Source organism: Triplophysa dalaica, chromosome 17 (assembly GCF_015846415.1).
Source record: "Triplophysa dalaica isolate WHDGS20190420 chromosome 17, ASM1584641v1, whole genome shotgun sequence".
NCBI classification, from domain to species: Eukaryota; Metazoa; Chordata; class Actinopteri; order Cypriniformes; family Nemacheilidae; genus Triplophysa; species Triplophysa dalaica.
Window position 1 is genome coordinate 2,960,915 of NC_079558.1, and position 21,200 is coordinate 2,982,114.

The 21,200-nt window shown below is 37.2% G+C and overlaps 3 protein-coding genes across 5 annotated transcripts in view; 1 reads left to right on the top strand and 2 right to left on the bottom strand.

Annotated features, from left to right (window-relative positions):
- The first annotated feature begins 700 nt into the window (after window positions 1-700).
- On the top strand, window positions 701-3,106 carry zgc:112285 (uncharacterized protein LOC561476 homolog). Its single transcript, XM_056771722.1, has 6 exons — window positions 701-840; window positions 1,365-1,474; window positions 1,549-1,643; window positions 1,748-2,028; window positions 2,201-2,364; window positions 2,442-3,106. Exons 1-6 carry the CDS (start codon window positions 714-716, stop codon window positions 2,619-2,621), a joined length of 957 nt encoding a protein of 318 aa, XP_056627700.1. The 5' UTR covers window positions 701-713; the 3' UTR covers window positions 2,622-3,106.
- A 1,260-nt stretch (window positions 3,107-4,366) lies between these two features.
- timm23a (translocase of inner mitochondrial membrane 23 homolog a (yeast)) lies at window positions 4,367-6,474 on the bottom strand. The gene is made up of 7 exons (XM_056771517.1): window positions 6,106-6,474; window positions 5,921-5,979; window positions 5,542-5,635; window positions 5,380-5,464; window positions 5,209-5,267; window positions 4,987-5,097; window positions 4,367-4,890 (listed from the first exon to the last, which is right to left on the bottom strand). The coding sequence occupies exons 1-7, from the start codon at window positions 6,209-6,211 to the stop codon at window positions 4,778-4,780; spliced, it is 627 nt and encodes a 208-aa protein (XP_056627495.1). The 5' UTR covers window positions 6,212-6,474; the 3' UTR covers window positions 4,367-4,777.
- A 7,830-nt stretch (window positions 6,475-14,304) lies between these two features.
- The window catches only part of qki2 (QKI, KH domain containing, RNA binding 2), a 30,473-nt gene continuing 23,577 nt past the window's right edge, over window positions 14,305-21,200 (bottom strand). Inside the window, exons 7-8 of one of the 3 annotated variants that reach the window (XR_008909377.1) lie at window positions 20,067-20,841; window positions 14,305-16,519 (exon numbers count right to left, since the gene is read on the bottom strand). Coding sequence is in view for 2 of the 3 variants with exons in the window: in XM_056770938.1 (XP_056626916.1) it covers window positions 16,503-16,519; window positions 20,067-20,141 (92 nt within the window). In the remaining variant the exon portion in view is untranslated. Of the gene's footprint in view, window positions 16,520-17,063; window positions 20,842-21,200 lie in introns of those variants that run through there. The other 2 variants (XM_056770938.1, XM_056770939.1) reach the window with 2 other exon arrangements.

A 21,200-nucleotide genomic window follows, 5' to 3' on the forward strand; every position in this document is an offset into this window, starting at 1 on the left:
TTATAACATGGTTTGTGGAACGTTTAAAACATTCAGAAATAACGTTTTCACAACTTAACCGGAATGTTAGCAAAAAGTTCTTAGGAAGACAGATCTAGCTACAAAAATATGTTCTGTGTGTTTTGTGTATTAAAGTTGAGGTATGTCAACATGTTAAGTTGAGGTATGTTAGCATTTTGGTTTATTTTTTTGTGATTAAAAGTCCAGCTTGCAACTGCAAGCAAGAAACTCAACTTGCTGGAAATAGTTGTTAATGAATGTGGGTTACTGTAAATCAATCTGCTAACCGACTGCTTACTAGAAACAGATCCTGCTACTATTTGATGAAATAGATATACTATATTAACTAAGATCATATAAATTATTTATCAGGGTTTATGTGCCCCTGTACAGCTGGAGGTCATGTGAATGCCGGCTAACAACTGTTTGGATGTTAACATGGCGTGACCATAAGAAGGCTACTTGTGATCCATTCAGGGTGAGTTGTTTTGCACACTGGCAAGTGACTGAAAATGCTGATAGGACTCCCATGATCCTCTGGGGCCAGCTTGTTCTGAAAACCCTCGGCTACCCCACCAGAAAAATCCAGGACAGGGAGGGGCATTGTCAAAATGCTTTGTCCCAGTGACAGGGGCGTGGGTAGACAAAGAATGGCCCCTGTACTGGGCACGGTATAAATACATAATCTCCAAAGCGTAACACACAGTTACTGTATGATCATGGCGGTAAGGAGTAAATTTTTTCTGCTACTGTTAATACAGCTGGGCCTGGCGCTGGACAAGGCCTCCATTCACGCATTCAACCCCAGTCGCCTTCAACAGCACAAAGTCCTTCATCTTGGTGAGAAAAAATGAAAGTCAGGTTTTGGAGTGGAAAAGAACGATTTTACACTTAATTCTGTGTTTCTCAAAGAGATGTATGAATTTCATTGCATTTTTGGTGAGAAACATTTATTGCCGGTTGCACATGCAATGGTTAAGACTAGTCCCGTTAAATTACTTACCATATCTTGAAATACGCCAGTGCAATTTTTTTATCTCAAGATGCAAACCAGTAATGTTTTTTTCTAAGGTATTTTGATAAAAGTGCCTCAAATATCCCAATTTAACTAAAGTCTAGTCAACGCTTGAGCCAAGCCTTGTCTGTGAAACCGGGTCTTAATGTGCTTCCACTTACTTTCGTTGCAAATTTTGCAGTAAATATACTTAAAATTATACGTAAAATTATAAGTAAATTAAATACATTATATAGCCTATATAGATAGACTATACAAAATTGACTCGATAAATGTGTCTTGTTTTAGGTTTAGATTTTTTTTGTTTCATTTTATTTTAACAGACTTTTAACTGTTGTTTTGTCTTTAGACTGGCCGAAAGACTGTGGCCAGTCTCATTTCAAGTCAAACACAGTCGAGCGTATCGTGTCCGGCAATGAGGCCAGACCTCACTCCTGGCCATGGCAAGTTTCACTGCAGGTAAATGACTCCCGAATGACTCTCAGATAGAATTCATCAAGTGCAACTATTTATGTTTGTATCTTTTTTCATAGGTCCGTCCCAGGGGAAGTAAACATTACGTCCATGTGTGCGGAGGGACCCTGATCCACAAGAACTGGGTTCTTACTGCAGCACACTGCTTTCAAAAGTAAGACCTCATAAATACAGAAAACACATAAAGAGTCAGGTCGATAAGAAAACTGAAAATGTGTAGAATGTGTTTAAAGTGTTTTTCTGTGTTTTGTTGCCCAGGGGAAAAGCAGAGGACGCTAACAGCTGGCGTATTGTTTTGGGTAAGCACCAGTTGAAGAGATCAGAGTCGGCTGAGCGAATTTTCCCTGTGAAGAGGATCTACAGACACGAGCACTTCCGTTATCCGGCTAACAGTGAGCTGGATTATGACATCGCATTGGTCAAAGCTGCCAAGGATATCCAGACCACTGACTTCATCCGCTACGCCTGCCTGCCGCGCAAGCAGACCAACCTCAAACCAGGACACTACTGCTGGGTAACTGGCTGGGGAGACACACGAGGTAAAATATATTGCAAAAAATTATTTAGTAAAAATATAGTTAGTAATATTTAGTAAAAAAGTTCAGATTTCACCGGCTTTATTAAAGGTGCTTTGTTCTAATTTAACATCACCAGAAATACATTTATAAAATGTGATCCACTGACTCAACGTTTTTCCTCAATAAATCTTAGGTGGAAAAGAAAATGTGTCACTAGCTGAGGCACTGAATCAAGCTCGACTCCCCATCATCGACTACAAGACCTGCAAACAGAAGAAATTCTGGGGTGACCGTGTGAGAGACTCCATGATCTGTGCCGGCTTCCGGGATACAGAAGGCACTCCAGCCGCCTGCCAGGTAAAAAACACAGCTCATCTTCAACACCATATTCGATCTTACATTTTAACTTTACTATCCGGTTGTTTTTCCTCCAGGGTGATTCTGGTGGTCCTCTGATGTGTCAGGTGGGAAGAGACCACTGGGAAGTCCACGGCGTTGTAAGCTTCGGCCCCATCGGCTGCACGGTGGAGAACAAGCCCAGTGTCTTCACACGCACCGCGGCATACGTCCCATGGATAGAGGCCACACGCATCAGGGACTTCTTCATGCACTGATTCGTCACCTCCCAGAATTCCCTGCCCACAACTGCACGAGAATACGTGATAACAGCTTTAGTGGCATGTCCCGGTCTGGATCCGGTCATACTGCTGTGGATGTGCCCTGGCAGCCACCAAAGTTAGGGTAGTTTCACTGCTTTGCAAGTTGTGCATGAGAGATTCTTCTGGGCATCTCTGTAGTATATCAACTGCTTTTCGCTAAATCACACAATCACATTGTGTTCAGCAAAGCACAAATTCTGGGTATTGTGAGTGACACTCCTCAGCAATTTTTTCTGTAAGGACTGGCATGAACATTGTTTAGTCCATAAGGTGCTTTGATGGTCAGCATCAGGTATAGGAAATAGCTCATACTGTATGTTACAACAGCTATTCTTTTCACTGAACAGAAAGATGTGTGCAAATAATTTCTAATGGATCCCCCATTTAAATTCTAAAAAAATATATCTTGGGAAAATAAAAAATACTTTGTATTTAATGAATGCATGATGTATCAAAGTCAATCTATGAAACTACAGAGAATATTTGGGTCAGTTAGCCTATACAAGAGTAATTGGATATTGAATTGCCTATAGTTGTTCTGGTTGAGAAACACACAATATCTGTGTTAGAATTTCATTCTGCGTGTGTACAGCATACAATATAGAAAGGCAACAAAAGGAAACGTTGCTTTCAAATAAGCCCATAAAACAAGACCCCTGTCAATAAATGTTTTTCACATAGTCAATACTGTTGAAACATTGGATCTCATTAACAAATCAAGCATGCGTACGCACAAATTTATGCATGAAACCTGTGTACGAACGTTTTCAAAATCTTTCTTACTAAATATATTCTAGATAAAGAAAAAAGATTTTCTTAGATATTGTTGTGGTTAAAGAGTATCAGTAGAACATCAGCACAGAAGCTCTTGAGCAGCTGACAGAGAGGATTCATTTTTCTGCTCATCTCTTGGTGTTTCTGGGCTTTTTAATGACATGAGTGAAGGTCACTTAGACGTATGTTTCATCTTAAGATAATAGTTCATATACTTTAAATAATATATATATTCTGCGTTAAGACCATAGCTCGAGATGCAAGTTTTTCTCTGAATAGCAGCGCTTTTACAGCCGGCTATGAAGAACTATGTAAACTGTGTGTCTAAAAGGTGTTTTATTGTGTATGAATAGCTTTTGAGGGCTGCGCACTTGGAATTTCTTGAGAGAGCGCATCTGTAGAATCGCCTGGCTGTGACCGTGGGAGTGCCTGCAGTACCTTTGACTTAAAGGGATATTTCAGAGGAAAAACAAACTTGTCTATGTTTTACTCACCCTCAAGGCATCCTTACTGAATGACTTTCTTCTTGAAGAATAATGCAGTTGAAGCTATAATATAACGTATGACTACAAGCATCAGAGGGAAAGAAGCTAGACAAACATTAATAGCGCTGTCAATATGGATATTTCTATTAAAAAACGCATCGATTTGCTTCAGAAGACCATTATTGCACCCACGGGGCCGTGTCCAGCAGCTCTTTGATAGACGGATGCTTTTTTGGAGCTTCAAAAAGTCGACACACAATCACTCCCATTCTGCAACTTTCTAGGTTATAGTGAGAAATTCAAATGTGCGTATAAAACGAAAGATCTATGAATTTATTAGTGAATGAGACCTAATGTTCATTAGAACTTAGTTCTGGTGGAAATTATTATTTTGCATAAAACACTGATCATTGAAAAAACACAGCAAACACTGCTTCCGGCTCCACTAAATGAAGACTGTCAAACAGTTGCATTTTATTTCAGATTGCGGCAGAGCGGATGTGGCCATGGGACAAACAAATTACAAAACTTCAAACCAGTCAGCACTGACAAAATTCCTTTTTAGCAACAGAGCACAATTTCATAATCAAAGAACACGGTGTTTATCGACCGTCTTAGACGAGCATCAACTGCAAATGATGCATTACCAACAGAACAGATTTGCAGCAATGCATGACTCCGCATTTTAAATATTATACTTAATAATCCCTCGAAGAAGACTGTACACATCTGGTTCTCCATGAGTTACCTCAAGAGGAAACTGGTGCTTCCCCAAAAGTTTACATGGGAATAAAACTTGTGATATGGTCTAAGGATGAGCTCAGAGTTAAAATAAGTCCATGATCTGAGCTCTCAGTAATGTGAAGGCGATGTCCCCTTCAAATGATTCCAGTTGTTATAGAGCGCATACAGTCCTGACAAGGCCAAACCGACAAGACCTCCTCTGGCCGCTCCTTTGAGTCCACCTTGACACAATAAATACAATAAATATCATGTTCTACTCCATCAATAAAAATCATGCACTGGTAGTCATATAACTGATCAGTGTGACTTGGACTCACTTGTGGATTTAAAAAGCAACCCGGTCAAAGTTCCTGCCGCCACTGTGTTGAGGTCATCTTCGGCACCTCTAGCCTTCTCAATGGCCACACCAAACACACTATATAAAAGAGCTGTCGAGATGAGAAAGCAAAATATCAACACAAGTATGTACTTGTTGAATGACACAACAGGTTGCGATATTGTTTGCAATGCGAGACGACGAAGTGCAACAAATTTCTTACCCACAGATCCTAGTGTGTTGGCCCAAGACGCCCCTTGTCGTGTGACCATGTTCAAAATCCTGATGGAATAGAAATAATGTTCGTTAAAGCACGGTTAGTTATAATCTTCTATTTTTTCTTCACTTTAAATGTCTCGCAAATCCAATAATACATAAATGAAGACACACTTACTGTACATTTCTGGGTTTTGACCATGCCATGTCTCTTGTTTCCGTCAGCCCCATACGGAGCCCGTTTACAGTGCCGAAAGCAGCACCTTTAAAAGATAAAAAGCTAAATTAAGGCTTTTAAAGACATGAGATTTAAGACAAGCAGCATATAGTCAGGCCTCACCTGTTATACAGCATCCCCCGATGGTAAAAAAGGCCAGCTCAAAGCGGCCTCGGGTTTTATTTGCCCCAGTTGGCAAGATGAACTCATCTGAGTCCTTGGAAAGTAAGATAAGCACATAAAGACAGTTTAGTATACTGACCTAAAGCACTCACACAGTATAAAACAGACGAATCTCAGCAAAGAGGGGCAAGTTGTCACATGTGTTTTGCTGATCAAAGGTTTTGTCCTTCAAAATGGTTTTACACGTTAAAAGTCATTCAAAAGTCTTTAGAATATTAACAAGTTCACTGATCCTCCAAGTGTATGTGAATATTTTATATGTAAATGTATATGTTTCTACAACCTAAAAGTGTCAGAAATGTCATATAAAGAGACTCACCTGTAAAAGGTAACGTGGATCAACATTGAGGTACGGCGATAGAGGGCTCATACCGGTCACTAAGATCAAATAAATAGATTACATAGATAGAGATGTGTGGATACTCCAACTTAAACTGACTGACCCCAAAATGTGACGTTAACGTTACGTTTTAAATATCTGAACAGATCAGACCAAATACTTACATGGTACTCCGGAGAGCTCGGTGTTTGAATAGTCAGGGGCTCCTCCACCGAAGAGGCTTCCCAATCCACCTTTAGATCCTCCTGCTCCGGGTGCATTATTATCCATAACTATGATCTATGATATAATCTGATACAGGAAAAACGCCTAACGTTATATGACCAGATGCCTCGCTGTGTTAGCTTAACCAAAACCGATCGCCACGACGTAGACTGAGCGATTTTCTTTATCGATAGTGATCTGTCTTAATCCAGGCCCTCGTAGATATCACTGTCATGAGACGTTTATATCTGATCAGAAAAGCTTCTCAGTTTCTTGTCGTTGCTGCCATCTTTGACCTCCACATGCCGCTCTGCCGTAAAGCAAAAGGACACCGATGACGTAATCCTGCTGTAAAATTTGTAGTGCGATTGCGGACAATTTCTCAACTAAGATTTAATAAATGTTCGCATGATAAAGTGAGCAGGTGGGGCATATTTGTAAGGATATCGAGATATAAAAACTACAAAGCTATTTATGTAAGAAGAAAACTGCTAAATTGGCTAAGCTGGTGGTGTTTACGACAGTTTGCGACCGCGTGAGTTTGGTTGCGCAAGATTTTGGTAAGAGTCCTAACCATGCTTAAAAACAAAATGGTTGTGATTTAATCCGTGTATCATTCGTTCTTTTCATATTCAATTGAGATTCCAAAATCGGAAAATTAAAAAACGGTTTGTTATTTCGTTATTCGTTTATAAATGTGATACCAAAAAACAAATAACGGGTCATTTTTCGTACTTTTGATTTAATGCTCAGATCAAAAATAGGAAATGAAATAAAGGGGACACGACAGATTTTGATTTTGAGATTTAATTTGTTCGATTTGGGTAAACCGGAAGTTATCTTCGTGTGTATGTGTTGCACTTGGAAGTTTGCCGCATTTGCAAAAAGTTAAAAGAAGCCTGAAAATCCTCAATCTTGCAGTGATTGACTAAGTAATTGTTTTTGTAATTTCGTATCGACACCATGGCCGCACTGGAATCATATGCTGATTTAATTAAAGACTTATTTGAAACTGTCAAGACACATAAAGAGATGTCAACTACGCTGCAGAAGATGGGTATCCAGCGAAGTTCTGCTACAAAATGCTACAATAAAAATATCTGCTTTTTGGCTAGATGTTAGTCATGAATACTGGGTATAACTCCAATGTAGAACGTCTAACGCACCCTCAAAGAACTCGAGATATGGCACCCCAAATTGTCCAATAACCCAAAAATGCTACAGTAAAACTGTTTTCTTGCATGACGGTAGACATCAAGACAAGGTGTAACCTAGCTGTGGAACTTTTAACGCACCATCAAAGACATACTTGTACAAAAACACAGTTCTGTGTCAAAGTTTACTTAAATATATATACATGTAACTACATAGCAGTAATATAATGTGTGTATAATGCACTGGCTAAGACCAACAAGAGTATAATAAATTGTATAAGAACAATGGATCAGTAAAAAATTAGAATAAGCTTTATTTTCAAATTGTGCACACAAAGACAAGCAACGTGTTGTGGTTTCAGGAGCTCAGAATGAAAAAATACAGTATAGACAAACAAAGGAAATAGAAAAAATAAATATATAGAATAAAAACAGTTAATTATATATATGCAAAGTATAACAAAACGGTGTATACTATGTTTTTTTTACAAATATACACGTAAATTACTCATGCATAAACCGTACTGCATGTTCTGCACCAGAATATTGCACTTTCAAACATGTAGGTACTTTTGGATTCGATTAATATTCATGGTGGACATAGGCTGCCTAAAAAAACTGTTCGATCAAAGTAATATAGAGAATGTTAAGGGGAGTGGGTGATGGAGGTTCCACGTGAAGTTCACGGTCATCTCAAGGGGCATTCAGCAGGTCATGACTTAGACAGCGAGCAGCAGCCCATCCTCTGTGCACTCTCTCTCACACACGCACGCAGGCAGGCACAGACACACGCCAACAGACACACACACACGCGCGCGCACACAGAAACACACACACAAAAAAGTTTTTATTTTAAAAACGTAAAAGAAGAGAAACGCGAGATGGTCCCTAAGAAGCTAAGCGTGAATAAGAAACTGCGAATAAGAAGCTGGATTCAGCCTCGTCTCATTTCAGAACTTCGCTGGATACCCATCTTCTGCAGCGTAGTTGACATCTCTTTATGTGTCCTGACAGTTTCAAATAAGTCTTTAATTAAATCAGCATATGATTCCAGTGCGGCCAGGGTGTCGATACGAAATTACAAAAAAAATTACTTAGTCAATCACTGCAAGATTGAGGGTTTTCAGGCTTCTTTTAACTGCAACACATACACACACGAAGATAACTTCCGGCTTACCCAAATCGAACAAATTCAATCTCAAAATCAAAATCTGTCGTGTCCCCTTTGTTTCATTTCCCATTTTTGATCTGAGCATTAAATCAAAAGTACGAAAAATGACCCGTTATTTGTTTTTTGGTATCACATTTATAAACGAATAACGAAATAACAAACCGTTTTTTAATTTTCAGATTTTGGAATCTCAATTGAATATGAAAAGAACGAATGATACACGGATTTTGTTTATTTTACTATTATTATTTTATTTATTTTCATAGTTAATTTTGTATGGTGCATTTTTTCTTATTTAAAAAAAAATCAGAGTATACAAAAGCACAAAAAAATTCATGGAAATGATAAGTAAAGAAAAAGAAACAATAAATGGGTAGTTGACAAATATACCATAAATATAGCGTTTATTTTGCATCGTGTTAAGGTGTGACAGCAAACAAAATGGGAAAACAAATAAATCTCTTGAGTACTATTTTATATTATAAATATAAATATTGGTTGTATAAAATATTATATAGATAAGTTTGCTTTCTAAATTTCATGTTATGTGAGACCAAATGACACATAATCTATCACAACATTTGTTAACTACCCAAAATAAAATAGATCACCAAAAAAAATCTAATTTTATTAATCTTCTATTGTATTCAAATATGAAATTACATATATAGCAGAAACAACTTCCTATTGAAATGAAACAAATGTATAAAATTTCCTATTGAAATTGTTGCGTTTTCAAATGTATCTTGCAATGTTCTTTCAACTTGCTTTGCTGTTTAGTCTACTGTTTATCAACAAAAAGTTGCTTATTTAGGCATGATTACAACTTGTGCCGAACTGTGATCTATAGTTATGAATATGTGATAAAAAGGCAGATGCTTGTGGTAATAATGCTTGTCCACTAGATGACAGCCTAGAACAAAAGTTTGAGAGAAAGTTCCCCTTTCTAAAACTTTTTGTCCATTTTTGTTAATGTTGTTAAGAACCACTTCACACTGAACCATGTGCCACTATAAACCATGTCCTATGATGCATGCTTGAAAGCACAAATGGTTGTTTAACATTATAAAGATTGCCTTATCCTCATGCAAGATTTAAGAGGAATTCATTGTGTAGGAGGCGGTTGAACCAGAATTCTATCACCATAGCTAATTTTTTCCCCCTTTCTCTTTCTCTTCCACCCCTTGAGGTGGAGCAATAACGTTTGCCATTGTTGTCATTCTGTGAGCTCAGACTTCCTGGCATCCTCACTAAATTACCCGGCGCTTTCTGTGGGAGCAGAAATGGCTCACTGTTCCCCAACAAAAAGACCATTCACAGTCAGTGCGAGGGCTCCTATAGACAGCCCACAGCGCTGCAGAAGCTGCAGAATAGAGACCGGCACCCCAAGGAACGCTGGGAAATGACTGTATGATGTCATGATGATAATGAATGAATCTCTCCAAATATCTTTTCATCACACTTGCATTTTATCGCCACGATTTCTGTTGGACTCTTATTTTTGAGACTTGGTGTGCCAAAACTCAAGCAAAACAATGCTGAGTAGACACAAAAAACTCCAGGAGGACCCCTGAGGGGGTGCGTAACCATGGAGATGTGAAAGCTTCGTGGAGCCTCTGTTCTTTACACTACTTTTGAGGAGATGAGAGGGAAGGGTGGGGGTTCAAACGGGGGCTCTGAAACCTTTCAGATGAAGACTTTAAAGCCATCACGTTTTTGTACAAGCGTAGAACCCACTGTTGGTGTTTGTGACTTATTTCAACAGGTATATTATTAGATGTCTCAACAGTTTATGACCGATTGGCACGCATGAGTGACATTTTAAAACAGGGTCACATTTATATTTAAGGCACAAGCAGTACAAAGAAATCACCACTGTGTCGTGATGTTATGATAAACAGATACTTTCCAGAGCTACAGAAACCAAGCGTTCAACAGAACGAACTAATCTTGGAAATGTAAAATCCACCCAGACTTAACAGCATGTAGATTTGTTTCATTAAAGCCCAGCAGACATTCATAACAGATCTACATAAACCTTATATTATCCCACATACAAAGTAAAATCCACGGGCCAAAGTTATCTCTTGGCTAGGCTCCCGTCCCTCCCCGTCCTGGCAGAGCTTGAAGATTTTGGCTTGCCTTTCAATGTTCTCCACTATGGCCTGCCAAATTCTCTTGTCATCTCCCACCAGTTTGGCCAGTGTCCTGACTGGAGGAGACAGCGTGGGGGGCCAAGATTGAGCCAGACCCGGACCCCAGCCCTCGAGGGCAGTCAGGAAGGGTGGGAGACCCCAGAGAAAGAAAGGAAGGGTGTCCAAAAGAGTGTGGCCTTGATTTTAACACTAAAAGTGAAATCATTCTCTAGTGTCCTTAATTAAACTTCAAGGAAATATAATGACTGAAAACTAGCCAGACAGGATTCTGTACATCTTTACTTACACGACCTATCAGACGTTACTGAAGCGAGGCGAAGCCCCACTGCGTGGCTTTGGTGTGGCGTGACATCTGTTGTGTCATCCTGTTTAGCTCCCCGTGTTCTTTAAGTCCACCCCGCCATCACCATCTCCCACTGATATTTCTCAGATCTTTGGCTATGAATAGGAACAATTATACAAGCTAGGAAAACAGTGATGACTTCCTCTCTTACATAAATACGGATGGATGTGTCTGTGGAAACGAGTCGTTAATAGAGCAGAGAAGAAGGATTCCTGGAGATTTGTTCTGTCGGAGCCCTCTGGGAGGACATTCCCCACCCTCTCCATATCCTCACGCTGGACGCGTCTTCTTTGTGGTCATTGTTTAAGCGTGGTTGGTTTCCTAGAAGACCCTGCACAAGAGCTAACACTCCCCAGGTTCAACACAACTCTTTATTATTGTTTCAGACATTGCAATACAATGGTGTAAAGCTATGTGTGGGTGCAAATATATATAATGTTTATAAACATTGACAAAGTGGAAGAAAGGAGATAATATAACGAACAGAATTATGAACATTTCAGTTAAATAGGGCCTTCAAAATTATTCAAGATAATTCAAAGATTATAACTGTATTCGGTATTGGTAACAATAACCAGAATGGGAATTCATAAATATTTTTAAAAGTGGCTAATTTGTATATTTTTTGTGTGATCTGCTTTTGCACCAGTGACAGTTAGGATTATGGGTGAGGCTTTCCTTGCAAAAAAGTTTGTTCTTTAAAACTAAATGTGAGAAAGTAAACTCTAATCCACTTTTTATGTACTTTTTAGAAATATACTTAAAACTATATTTAAGTATATACTATATTTATTGTAGGTATAACTGATTTATTCTTACACTTAATGTTTTCGATAGATACTTTAAGGATAATGAATTATTCCAAGAATATTTGCTTGGGTAGCCTATACAAATTTTGTTCACATAGTTTTACATATATTGTTGATGTTTATGTTTATAACAACAAATCAGCTTTAGATGAAGCTTAGAGTAAATGAAATATTTGGAGCTGAAGTTTTTATTTGTTTTAAATTTACTTGAATTACAGTAAAAAGTTTATTTCAAGTATTAAAATTAACACCTTTATAGGAACACAGTAGCATACTTCAAAGTGTACTTTATTAGCTAAAAGTGTGCTACAAGTAGCATATTAAACTAATAGCTATCCTGTAACTCAGTGGTGAGACCATGGTGTTAGCAATGCCAAGGTCATGGGTAATATCCCAGGGATTGCACATACTTAGAAACAAATGTATAGCATAATGCAAAGTCCCTTTGGATAAAAGCGTCAGCCAAATGAGTCAATGTAAATGTAGGAAACTATCTAGTGCACTTGTAGGTTACTTGTGTCATAGGCTAGTTGCAGTACAAATGAAAAAATCTTAAAACACGTATAGTACTGTCTACTAAAAATACTTTTATGAATGAAAAAGTGGGCCAATTTAGGGTCCGTAGTAGTATTGAAGTAGTATACATACGCGAATACTATTCACATGTGTAATATACACATTGATATCAGTATGCTTATAACATAAAGTATACTTAAAAAATATGTATATATACTTAAATTTTCCTAAAGCATCCTTAATAAAATGACATTGAAGTATACATATTATTGTTCATTATTGTTCATTATTACTTAATATTCCTACAAATTCATGATTGAGACACTTTGTAAAGTATAATTACGAATTCTTAAGATCAGGGTGCAATAACACATGGGTGTCCTTTGTATTTTTTCCAACACAATAAATAAAACAACCCTATCAGAACACAAATTCCAAAAATAAGTGACCTAAAAATATATCTTTATCTGAATGCATCAACTTCCTTTATAATGATGGTCAAATTGACCGCTAGTCTCCATTCATTTTTCCACAAGTGGTCTGTCTCTTCCTCTGGCATGGCATGGCATCATCACCTAATAGGATCAGTAGATTGACAGGAAGGGAAGGAAGGAAGGAAGCAAAAGCTTCTATTTTCATCGAGTAAGAAAGTACATGTTCGAATTTGTTTGTGGGCAATGAGGTTGTAAAGGTCACTGCTGCCTCTGAGGGGAAGTCATAGTGTGAGTGAGTCAACAGAGGATACTGTGTCTCTCTCTCTCTGGGCTCAGTGCAGGACTAACCCAGTTCATCTTTCATCTTCAGCCCTCAGCTAAAGTCCATTCTGCTCATTACACTACCCTCCATTACCCGGGGTAGTACGTGTTTTTCATAAGGTAAGTTGCACTGGAGTTCAGATGTGGGAGGGGGCATCGGACAATGAACGAGACAGGAAATTGAGGTTTTAATTGCAGGTTGAAGATGGAGACAGAACAGGCCAAAAATGGAAAGAGGGAATGATTTCCTTACATAGCAGCTAGTAATTTGGGACAGACAGGAACCATTTAACACGAAATGTGTGGTGTTTAATAAGCAGCTTGCTTTCTGTGGGAGTAAATTAATATGCCTCTTTCCATCCATTTCACTCTCTCTGCTGAACATTTTTCATGATTTTGCGCTATTAAACAGAACTGTACCTCGACCGTGACGGTGACAGACCCAGCAATGTGGCTTCTTCCTTTGGATATAAGCGCATTTGTTTTACGACTATGTCTGGAGATTGAAAAGGACTCAGCGGGGCTCTTGGGCGCAGTGAAGGGGTCTTGTGGGAACCAGGAGTCTGATTAGCTTTATCAGCCAAGCACAGACCATCACACAAACAACAGCGACTCATTAAAAGAATGTGTGAATGTTTACCAAAATGAAAATAAAACTGTTTTTTAGAAGGTTATTCAGAGTTATACTTGTTTTGTAAGTTCTTAGGCCTTGAATCCCCGAACACAATACAGACATTTTTTCATTCATGATGTTCAATGTGGAAGTTATCAGAGCCTTGCCAATTGAGTAGGGAGTACTTATATACATAATTTATTCAAGTCAGTGGACGTGGCTTTAAACTGACCTCTGTTCTTTCATTTTGGCAAGTACATAAAAACATTTCAACTTGAAATTTTTCTGAAGGACAATTACCGGTGTAAACTATGGACACTCCTTTATATCTATGACTCCCTGTCCATAATTGCGTAATACATGGCACAAAACACAAGCACACACAATGGAGACATTTGAGAAAGATAGAATTAAAAAGACTGTGTAAAACAGGGGTGGGGTGCAGTGTTCTTACAACTTCCATTCATATTAATTTTGATTAAACTTTATTCTGTATCTTTCAGATTAAACAAAGCTTTGTTGATAGTGAATTAAAGAGTAAGGAAGAGTTTGGACAGAGATCTTCTCGTTGATCTGAATTGGATTAGTAGGCATAGTGATCTGGCACATTTAAAAGCACAAGAGAAAGAGCGACCAAGTTAGTTTCTTTTTAAAACTATGATTTTAATATTCCGCTATTGCTTCTCAGTACAGAGTTTAGTCCAGCATAATTCAAAGTCAGTAAAACAAACTTAATTCCACACGAATCCCGTTCTAAAGATTCAAAGCAGACAAAGAAAATTATTGATGGGTTAATGTATAGAAATCATCAACTGTTAGTACAATTGGCAAGAAAAGATTAATCAAATTATATAATTGAAATGGTTAATAGCTTCCAATTTACATAAGAAGGCACAGAGGCAAAGCAACAATAACAAACCAAACACCATGGTAAATAATACCAGATTGGAACCAAATAATATTGTTCAAATCAAATCAAATCATGCTCAGATCACGATTTTCCATCACTTGTGGAAGTATTTAATTCTGGAAAAAATACACTGTGTTTCTCTCCAATGTCAACAGGTGTAATAAGGCATACGTTCATATCTGGAAATGTGATTTAATGTTATTTCTCACATACAAAATATGATAAAAAAATACATTATAAAATGTTACAATGGTTATAAATAGGACCATATATTTACCAATGCAGGGATCTGCTTGGGTTTTCAAAAAAGTTACAACAATAATCAAAAGCTTGAATGGAGAATTGCAGTTCATTGGCATTTACAATAAACGTGTGACACCAAACATTCACACAAACATTCACCCACTCGCACACAAACACAATCTGTCTGTAATAATACTGCATGGAAGGCAAACACGAAACGCACATAACCAAACAGTTATGTCTATAAACGCTTGTAAATTTCATCCATTTATGTATTTTCAAGATATTTCCTTTCAATATCCAGGTTGATTAAAAAGTACATGCAATACTGCAGCACAACTTCAAACGGCTAAAGATTATTGCATTTGTTCTGCATAAACCAATACTATTAAAAAGGAGATGATATCCAAAAATCCAGTTATCATGACCAAAGTCTTATCGTAGTTTGTTATTTATACATTTTAGTTTGTTAAACAGACAAATTGTTCATCTGCTCTGAAAGGGTGAGAATTATTAACTGGAAGACCAAAAAAAGCAGTTGCATAGAAAGGCATAGAGAAACATCCGTGTAAAACATGCTCTTTGAGCTATATGTTAAAAGAAATGATCAATTAAAGGCCAAACTATAACCAACACATCATAATGGTTGAGTAACAGATTGATAAAGCTTTACCAGGGCTTCACTGTGGTGTAACAAATTGAAAATATATAAACATTAGAGTCTGTACGTGTATATCAAATTTAAACAGACAGTGAACATAAAGGGACCCATGTACTTATTATTATTAAAGGACAAATAACAAACTGTACAAACTGTAGTTCCGAGTGTAACATGCTGTGACGTATTGTTATTATGATCAGAGAAAAGGGAATTAACCTGTTGACACATTGATACCTGATATGACACATTGATGGACATTCATGTTTGTTTGTATTTAATGATACTGTTTAAAATAAGGCACTTCTTTTTTTATTTAAAAAAGACACTGTTTTGGTCTCTAAAATTTGTGGTTGTAAAGAAATAAACGTTTGTTCATCACACTCTGACAATACTGTTTTTGAATACAAAAGGATCACCTGTGAAAAATATATATATATGTATATATTCGTTTTCCTGTGCAGCACTCTCATATCAAAAGATGTTTAGTGTTTGTACATTTGTTCACGTTTCTGGATGCATTTCAATGCTGGTAGGCAAGCATGGCTTTTACATCCCCTATGGACATTTGGACAAGTAAACTGCTTCCTCCACGTATGTGTTTAATTCTCTCTCTTCTGAATAGTGTCTGCAGGATTATGTAACCACAGTTAAATAATGCTCGATTTTTAGGAAATTAATAAACACAAGTGTTTATTCTGTTTGCGTGTGTATGTGTGCTTGTGTGAAAGGCTAATAGTGAGATTTGTGTGTTGCCCAGACAGCGTTATTGCTTTGACATTTCAGTGCAGGCAGGGTAGCCCAGGTCACCTGACCACAGAGGTCCTCGGTTTGAGAAGGGGCCCGATTCTGTTCTGCGGGTGGTGGCGTGGGGCCGTCGCGGCCGCTTGGCTGCGTTAAGCGAATTAAAGCAGCTTCCGGGCTCCACCAAAACATAGAAGTGAAGGACGAGAGCCAGAGAGCTGATCAGCAGGCAGGCAATGGTCAGGTCGTCATTGGGTGAAGAGTTGAGAGCTCAAAGGTCATTGGTTAGTTGCCGGTGGCGGCTGGGTGGTTAGAGAAAAAAATGGACAGACAGAGGGAAAACAAAAAATAAAGAGACAAAAGGACACAAAAGAAAAAAGACAGAGAAGGAGATTAGTTTCCGCTAGTGGATGACAATCTGACATTACTAAATTACAGCTACTGTAAGAGAAAACCGCTCCACATCTATATTAACACAGTAGAATCATGAAGTCCTTCATGATTTCACTCCAGAACCCAAATCCCAGGTGAAAATGGTTAAAGAAGCAAAGAGGCGATTTTAAGATTCATTACAAATGAAACTAACAGCACTTAATGGTTAGTAGCAGTCAATAGAGTTTGGATATCTGGAGAAACTGACGTAAAATGTGAAAGTGATCTATCCTGGATTAAGAGATGCGCATGAATAGATGAAGAATCCTCCGACTGCTATTAAGCATTAAAAGTGCTGGTTCAAAGCTGCTAGTGATAATGATGTGAATTCATGAGTAGTTATAGAGATGTGACTGAGAAAATCGAGAGAAGTAATCCGTAGTGACAATTTAAACCAGAGAGATTGCTACAAAATACTTTTTAAAACTCAACTTTATTGCCTTTAAAATTGGACTATTTACAAAAAAATACAGAATGCTACTCAAACACATTGAATCTAAAGCATATTGGCTGAAATTTAGGGCTACAGCACAAGAAAACCATTAGAAAGACAAATCTACTTGTTCCGCAAGCCGATAAACTCTTAGCCTACAGCTTATAAGACCACCATTGGTACGACATCTTAAAAACGTACCCCCTTTAATAACATGGCATTGTTCTCTCCGCCTACATGTTCACTAGCATAACTTTCCTATTCATTTACAAACACAATAAAATTTCATAAATGTTCTTGCTTTATAGTTAAACATATTGCTTTCATAAACGTATTTAAAAAAGATCACACACACGATAACTTGGTTTGTTTCCATACATATGACAAAATTCAAAAAGAAATGTACTGCAAAACAACAGAGAGAAAAAAAACTGGAATATTTCGTCTGTTGTTCTTGTGCTAACAGACCGTCCTGCTCTTAATAAACATCTGAACTGAGGTTTTGCCGTTTTGTATTTTCTCGTTTCACTAGCTCTGTCCGAGACGAAGAGCTGGTGATATAAAATCTTCAGTGCAAACTATTTGTGCCATATTTGTTCCATGAGGAAGTTCTTGGATGGGGAGTTTAAAGCAATCATACGCACTCCTTCACATTTTGCCATTTATGAGCAAAAGCGGCTCTATTTGAATGAAAAATCACCGTAAATGTTCAGGCAGCACATATGATGATTTAACTCCTCAAAAAAGTTCTAACCTTCATCTGTCTAGTCTATCTTATGCGATGTAATACCCAAACCTGGTACAATGAGAATTTCTCATCCACACAACCTTCGACATAATATACTGCAATATACAGAACAACACCTGGAGCTCTTTCTAAGGCTGTGGGCAGTAAACCTCACAAGATAGATTTGACTTATTGTGCAATTTCACAATTGTTATGCATTAAATTGGTCAGTTGTATTGGACTATTACATGTTAAGTTCTTACAGGTATGAAATTGACTTAAATTGATCAGTAGATTCTCACGTTTACAGTTTCTCTCAGGATTCCTAGTTATTTAACGTACAGTTTTGGCACGACGATGTGTTTTTTTAAATATCAGTTTCATTACAGCTGTCTCTAAAAGCTGATCGTGTAGTTCCCTTAGATCCAGTTTATTTCCATGCAAGGCATTTTAAGAGTTTGTCATGAATGTGCTCAATGATTCTGGCCAGAGACTTCATAGTTTATCCTAAGCAAAAATCTGTCAATCTATACAAATAAGAACTGTAATAAAAATGCATAAATAATAAAAAAAAAGGTTTCAAACAGTGTACGCACTATAATGAAAAAAATGCATTACAAATCACACGATGGGTAAAAATGAGGAAAAACAAAACAGCTTATAATTGAAATATGGAATACTGAATTTTCTCAATAAATATGGTTAAGCATCCGTTTCATAAATCAAGGAAAATGGCATTGAATTTCCTTCATAACTTTAATTCATGATGGTCTGACCAGGCTCGACCGTGATAAATTTATGCTTGTTATAAAAAAACTACAATTTTATGTTACTCCTCAAATTAATTAGTTTTGTTGAGGGCTGACAAAACGTTTCGATTAAATGCAATTAAGAATTACTAGAATACTAGGCAACAAACAACTTCCTTAAAATATGCTGAGAGAATGATATCGAAGAAATGACAAATGAAGAAAAAAGAGATGAAACAGGTGAGCTCCATCACACTTCATTGACCATGAGCCTTAAGGCTCTCACTACATCATCAGAGTAACAGAGCTCACCGAACGGGCAGTTTCGCTCCATAAATGTTCTGTAGAACCTTTGTATGTATTGAACTAGCTGTATTAAGGTCTAGAGAGATTCAAGAAAGTATTTGGACACTTAAAGGAACAGTTCACCCAAAAGTGAAAATTCTGTCTCTATTTACTCAACCTCATGTTTTTACAAATCTGTGAAAGTATCTTTGTTCTGTTGAACAAACAGAAAGATATTTTGAAGAATGTAGGAAGCAAACAGTTCTGGGGCACTTTTGAATGCCATTGTAAATTGTCCTACTGTGCCAGTTTAATGTGACCAAGAACTGTTTGGTTTCAAGTATTCTACCAAATATCTGTGTTAGACATTAAAAGAGATTTGGAATAACTTAAGGGTGAGTAAATAATGACTTTCCATTTTTATTTTTGGGTGAACTGCCCCTTTGAATCAAACTCAAAATAAGTTTCATTACATGAGACAACAAATTATCGAGTGGCATCTGTAAACAAATGATGCTACAGCTTTTCCAAGTACATACTTTGACATTTTTTCAGTTTCTGATCACTTAAACTATGAATCCAGGTTTTTGAACTAATTTTGAACGATACATTTATTTTCTAGACGTTTAAAACATAACATGTTTAAATGTTGTACTTAAAATGTGCTTGTGCATTCTTAATTATATATTTCATACTAAATAACCACATGGTTAGATGATTTCTATATTACGCAAAGACGTTTTAGCATTTTTATGTGACTTAAGTGTCCAAATATCTATCTACCCTAGCCACGGAGTCTTAAATCATGCTTTTTTCAATACTTAAACCATAAGTGCTAGATTTATCATGTCAAACTAAATCTGGAATTTTGTCATAAACTGTCATAGCCTATTACGATAATCAATGATATTTTTTAATGTAACCTCGCATCGTTTTTGTATTTTGAACATGCTCAAATAATACAAGTAAGCTGATAACACCCACAGTTTCAATGCATTCAGGTTGGCAGATTTGTGCGGATGGACTGGAATGTATTATACCGACAACAGCATCACCACTTTCAAATGATGCCGAGCTCATCTTAATGTTTGGCAGGTTATAAATGACTATAAGATTACTTATTTGCATTAAGGCATATGCAATGAACAGTGCGATCAGCATACTTGAAACATCTGTACACAGACACACACACAGCACAGCTTTAACACTGGAGCTAAACTAACCTCGTTCTGCGGTCACTACCCTTTGGTAAGGATGGACGCGCATATCCTGCCTTCGTACTTTAGTAGTCACGGCACCTGCTCAGAGCGCAACATTGCCAACAAAACAAGAGTTACAATCAGATTATTCATCAAAACAAATGAACACTACACTTCAATCATCACTAAAAGTGTTAAACAAGGCTTGTAAAAGCAAAGTACAAGGCACTAGTGAACATCTCTTTTCATAAGGGCCCCGTCATGGCAAAATTCACATCCTACAAAAAAAAACTGGTGTCGCTTTTAACGCTTAAAGTGATTGATACCATGATAATAGAGCCCTGATTTCCACCTAGATGCCTCAGAAATAATTTCACTACAGGTTATTTAATGTAGTATGTTTTTCACAAGTATGTAACTTTAGCAATAATACTGATCACTTTATAAGTCTAGAAAGCAGTTACAGGAAAAACAAGTAACGCGCATATTACAAGCTAAACAAATATAGATTACATTACGTTTCAAACAGAGGAATGTAATAAAAGGCCTAATTATCAGTATCTATCTGAAAAATCTGATTAAGATCTGTCAACAAAACAGTTAAGACCAGTGTAAACATGAGCCGTGATGATCTTTAGTCTTTTGTTTCTTATTAAAAAACAATGGAACAGTTTTTTCATTTGCACTTTTCTCTGTTTTTGTTCCAAGGCAGCTGTAAAGCAAAGCATTTTAACACTCGTATAGGTTGAAGACTGTTACACCTCTCGGCGTTTTTAGCCTTTTGTTGGGAAAGCCATACCTACAAGAATAAAACAGAATGCTGAAGTTAGTCTCTAATGCTGGAGCTCTGAGCAAATGAGGAAAAAAACTCATTCCAAATGGGGTGGGCGGCATGACTAAAATCTTTGATCATTATAATGGTGTGCATCGCGATTATTATGATTAAATAATGCACTCGATTTTTTGGACACGTATATATATATATATATATATATATATATATATCCAACCATACATAACTAAATTCTGTATAATTTTCAATGAATCTTGTGTAATTGATATAAAGCAGTCCTGCACAAATGTTATTGGTTATAAAACTTGGCATTGCAAAATATGAATTTACACATTTCTATCAATCACTCTACACAGTGTCATACC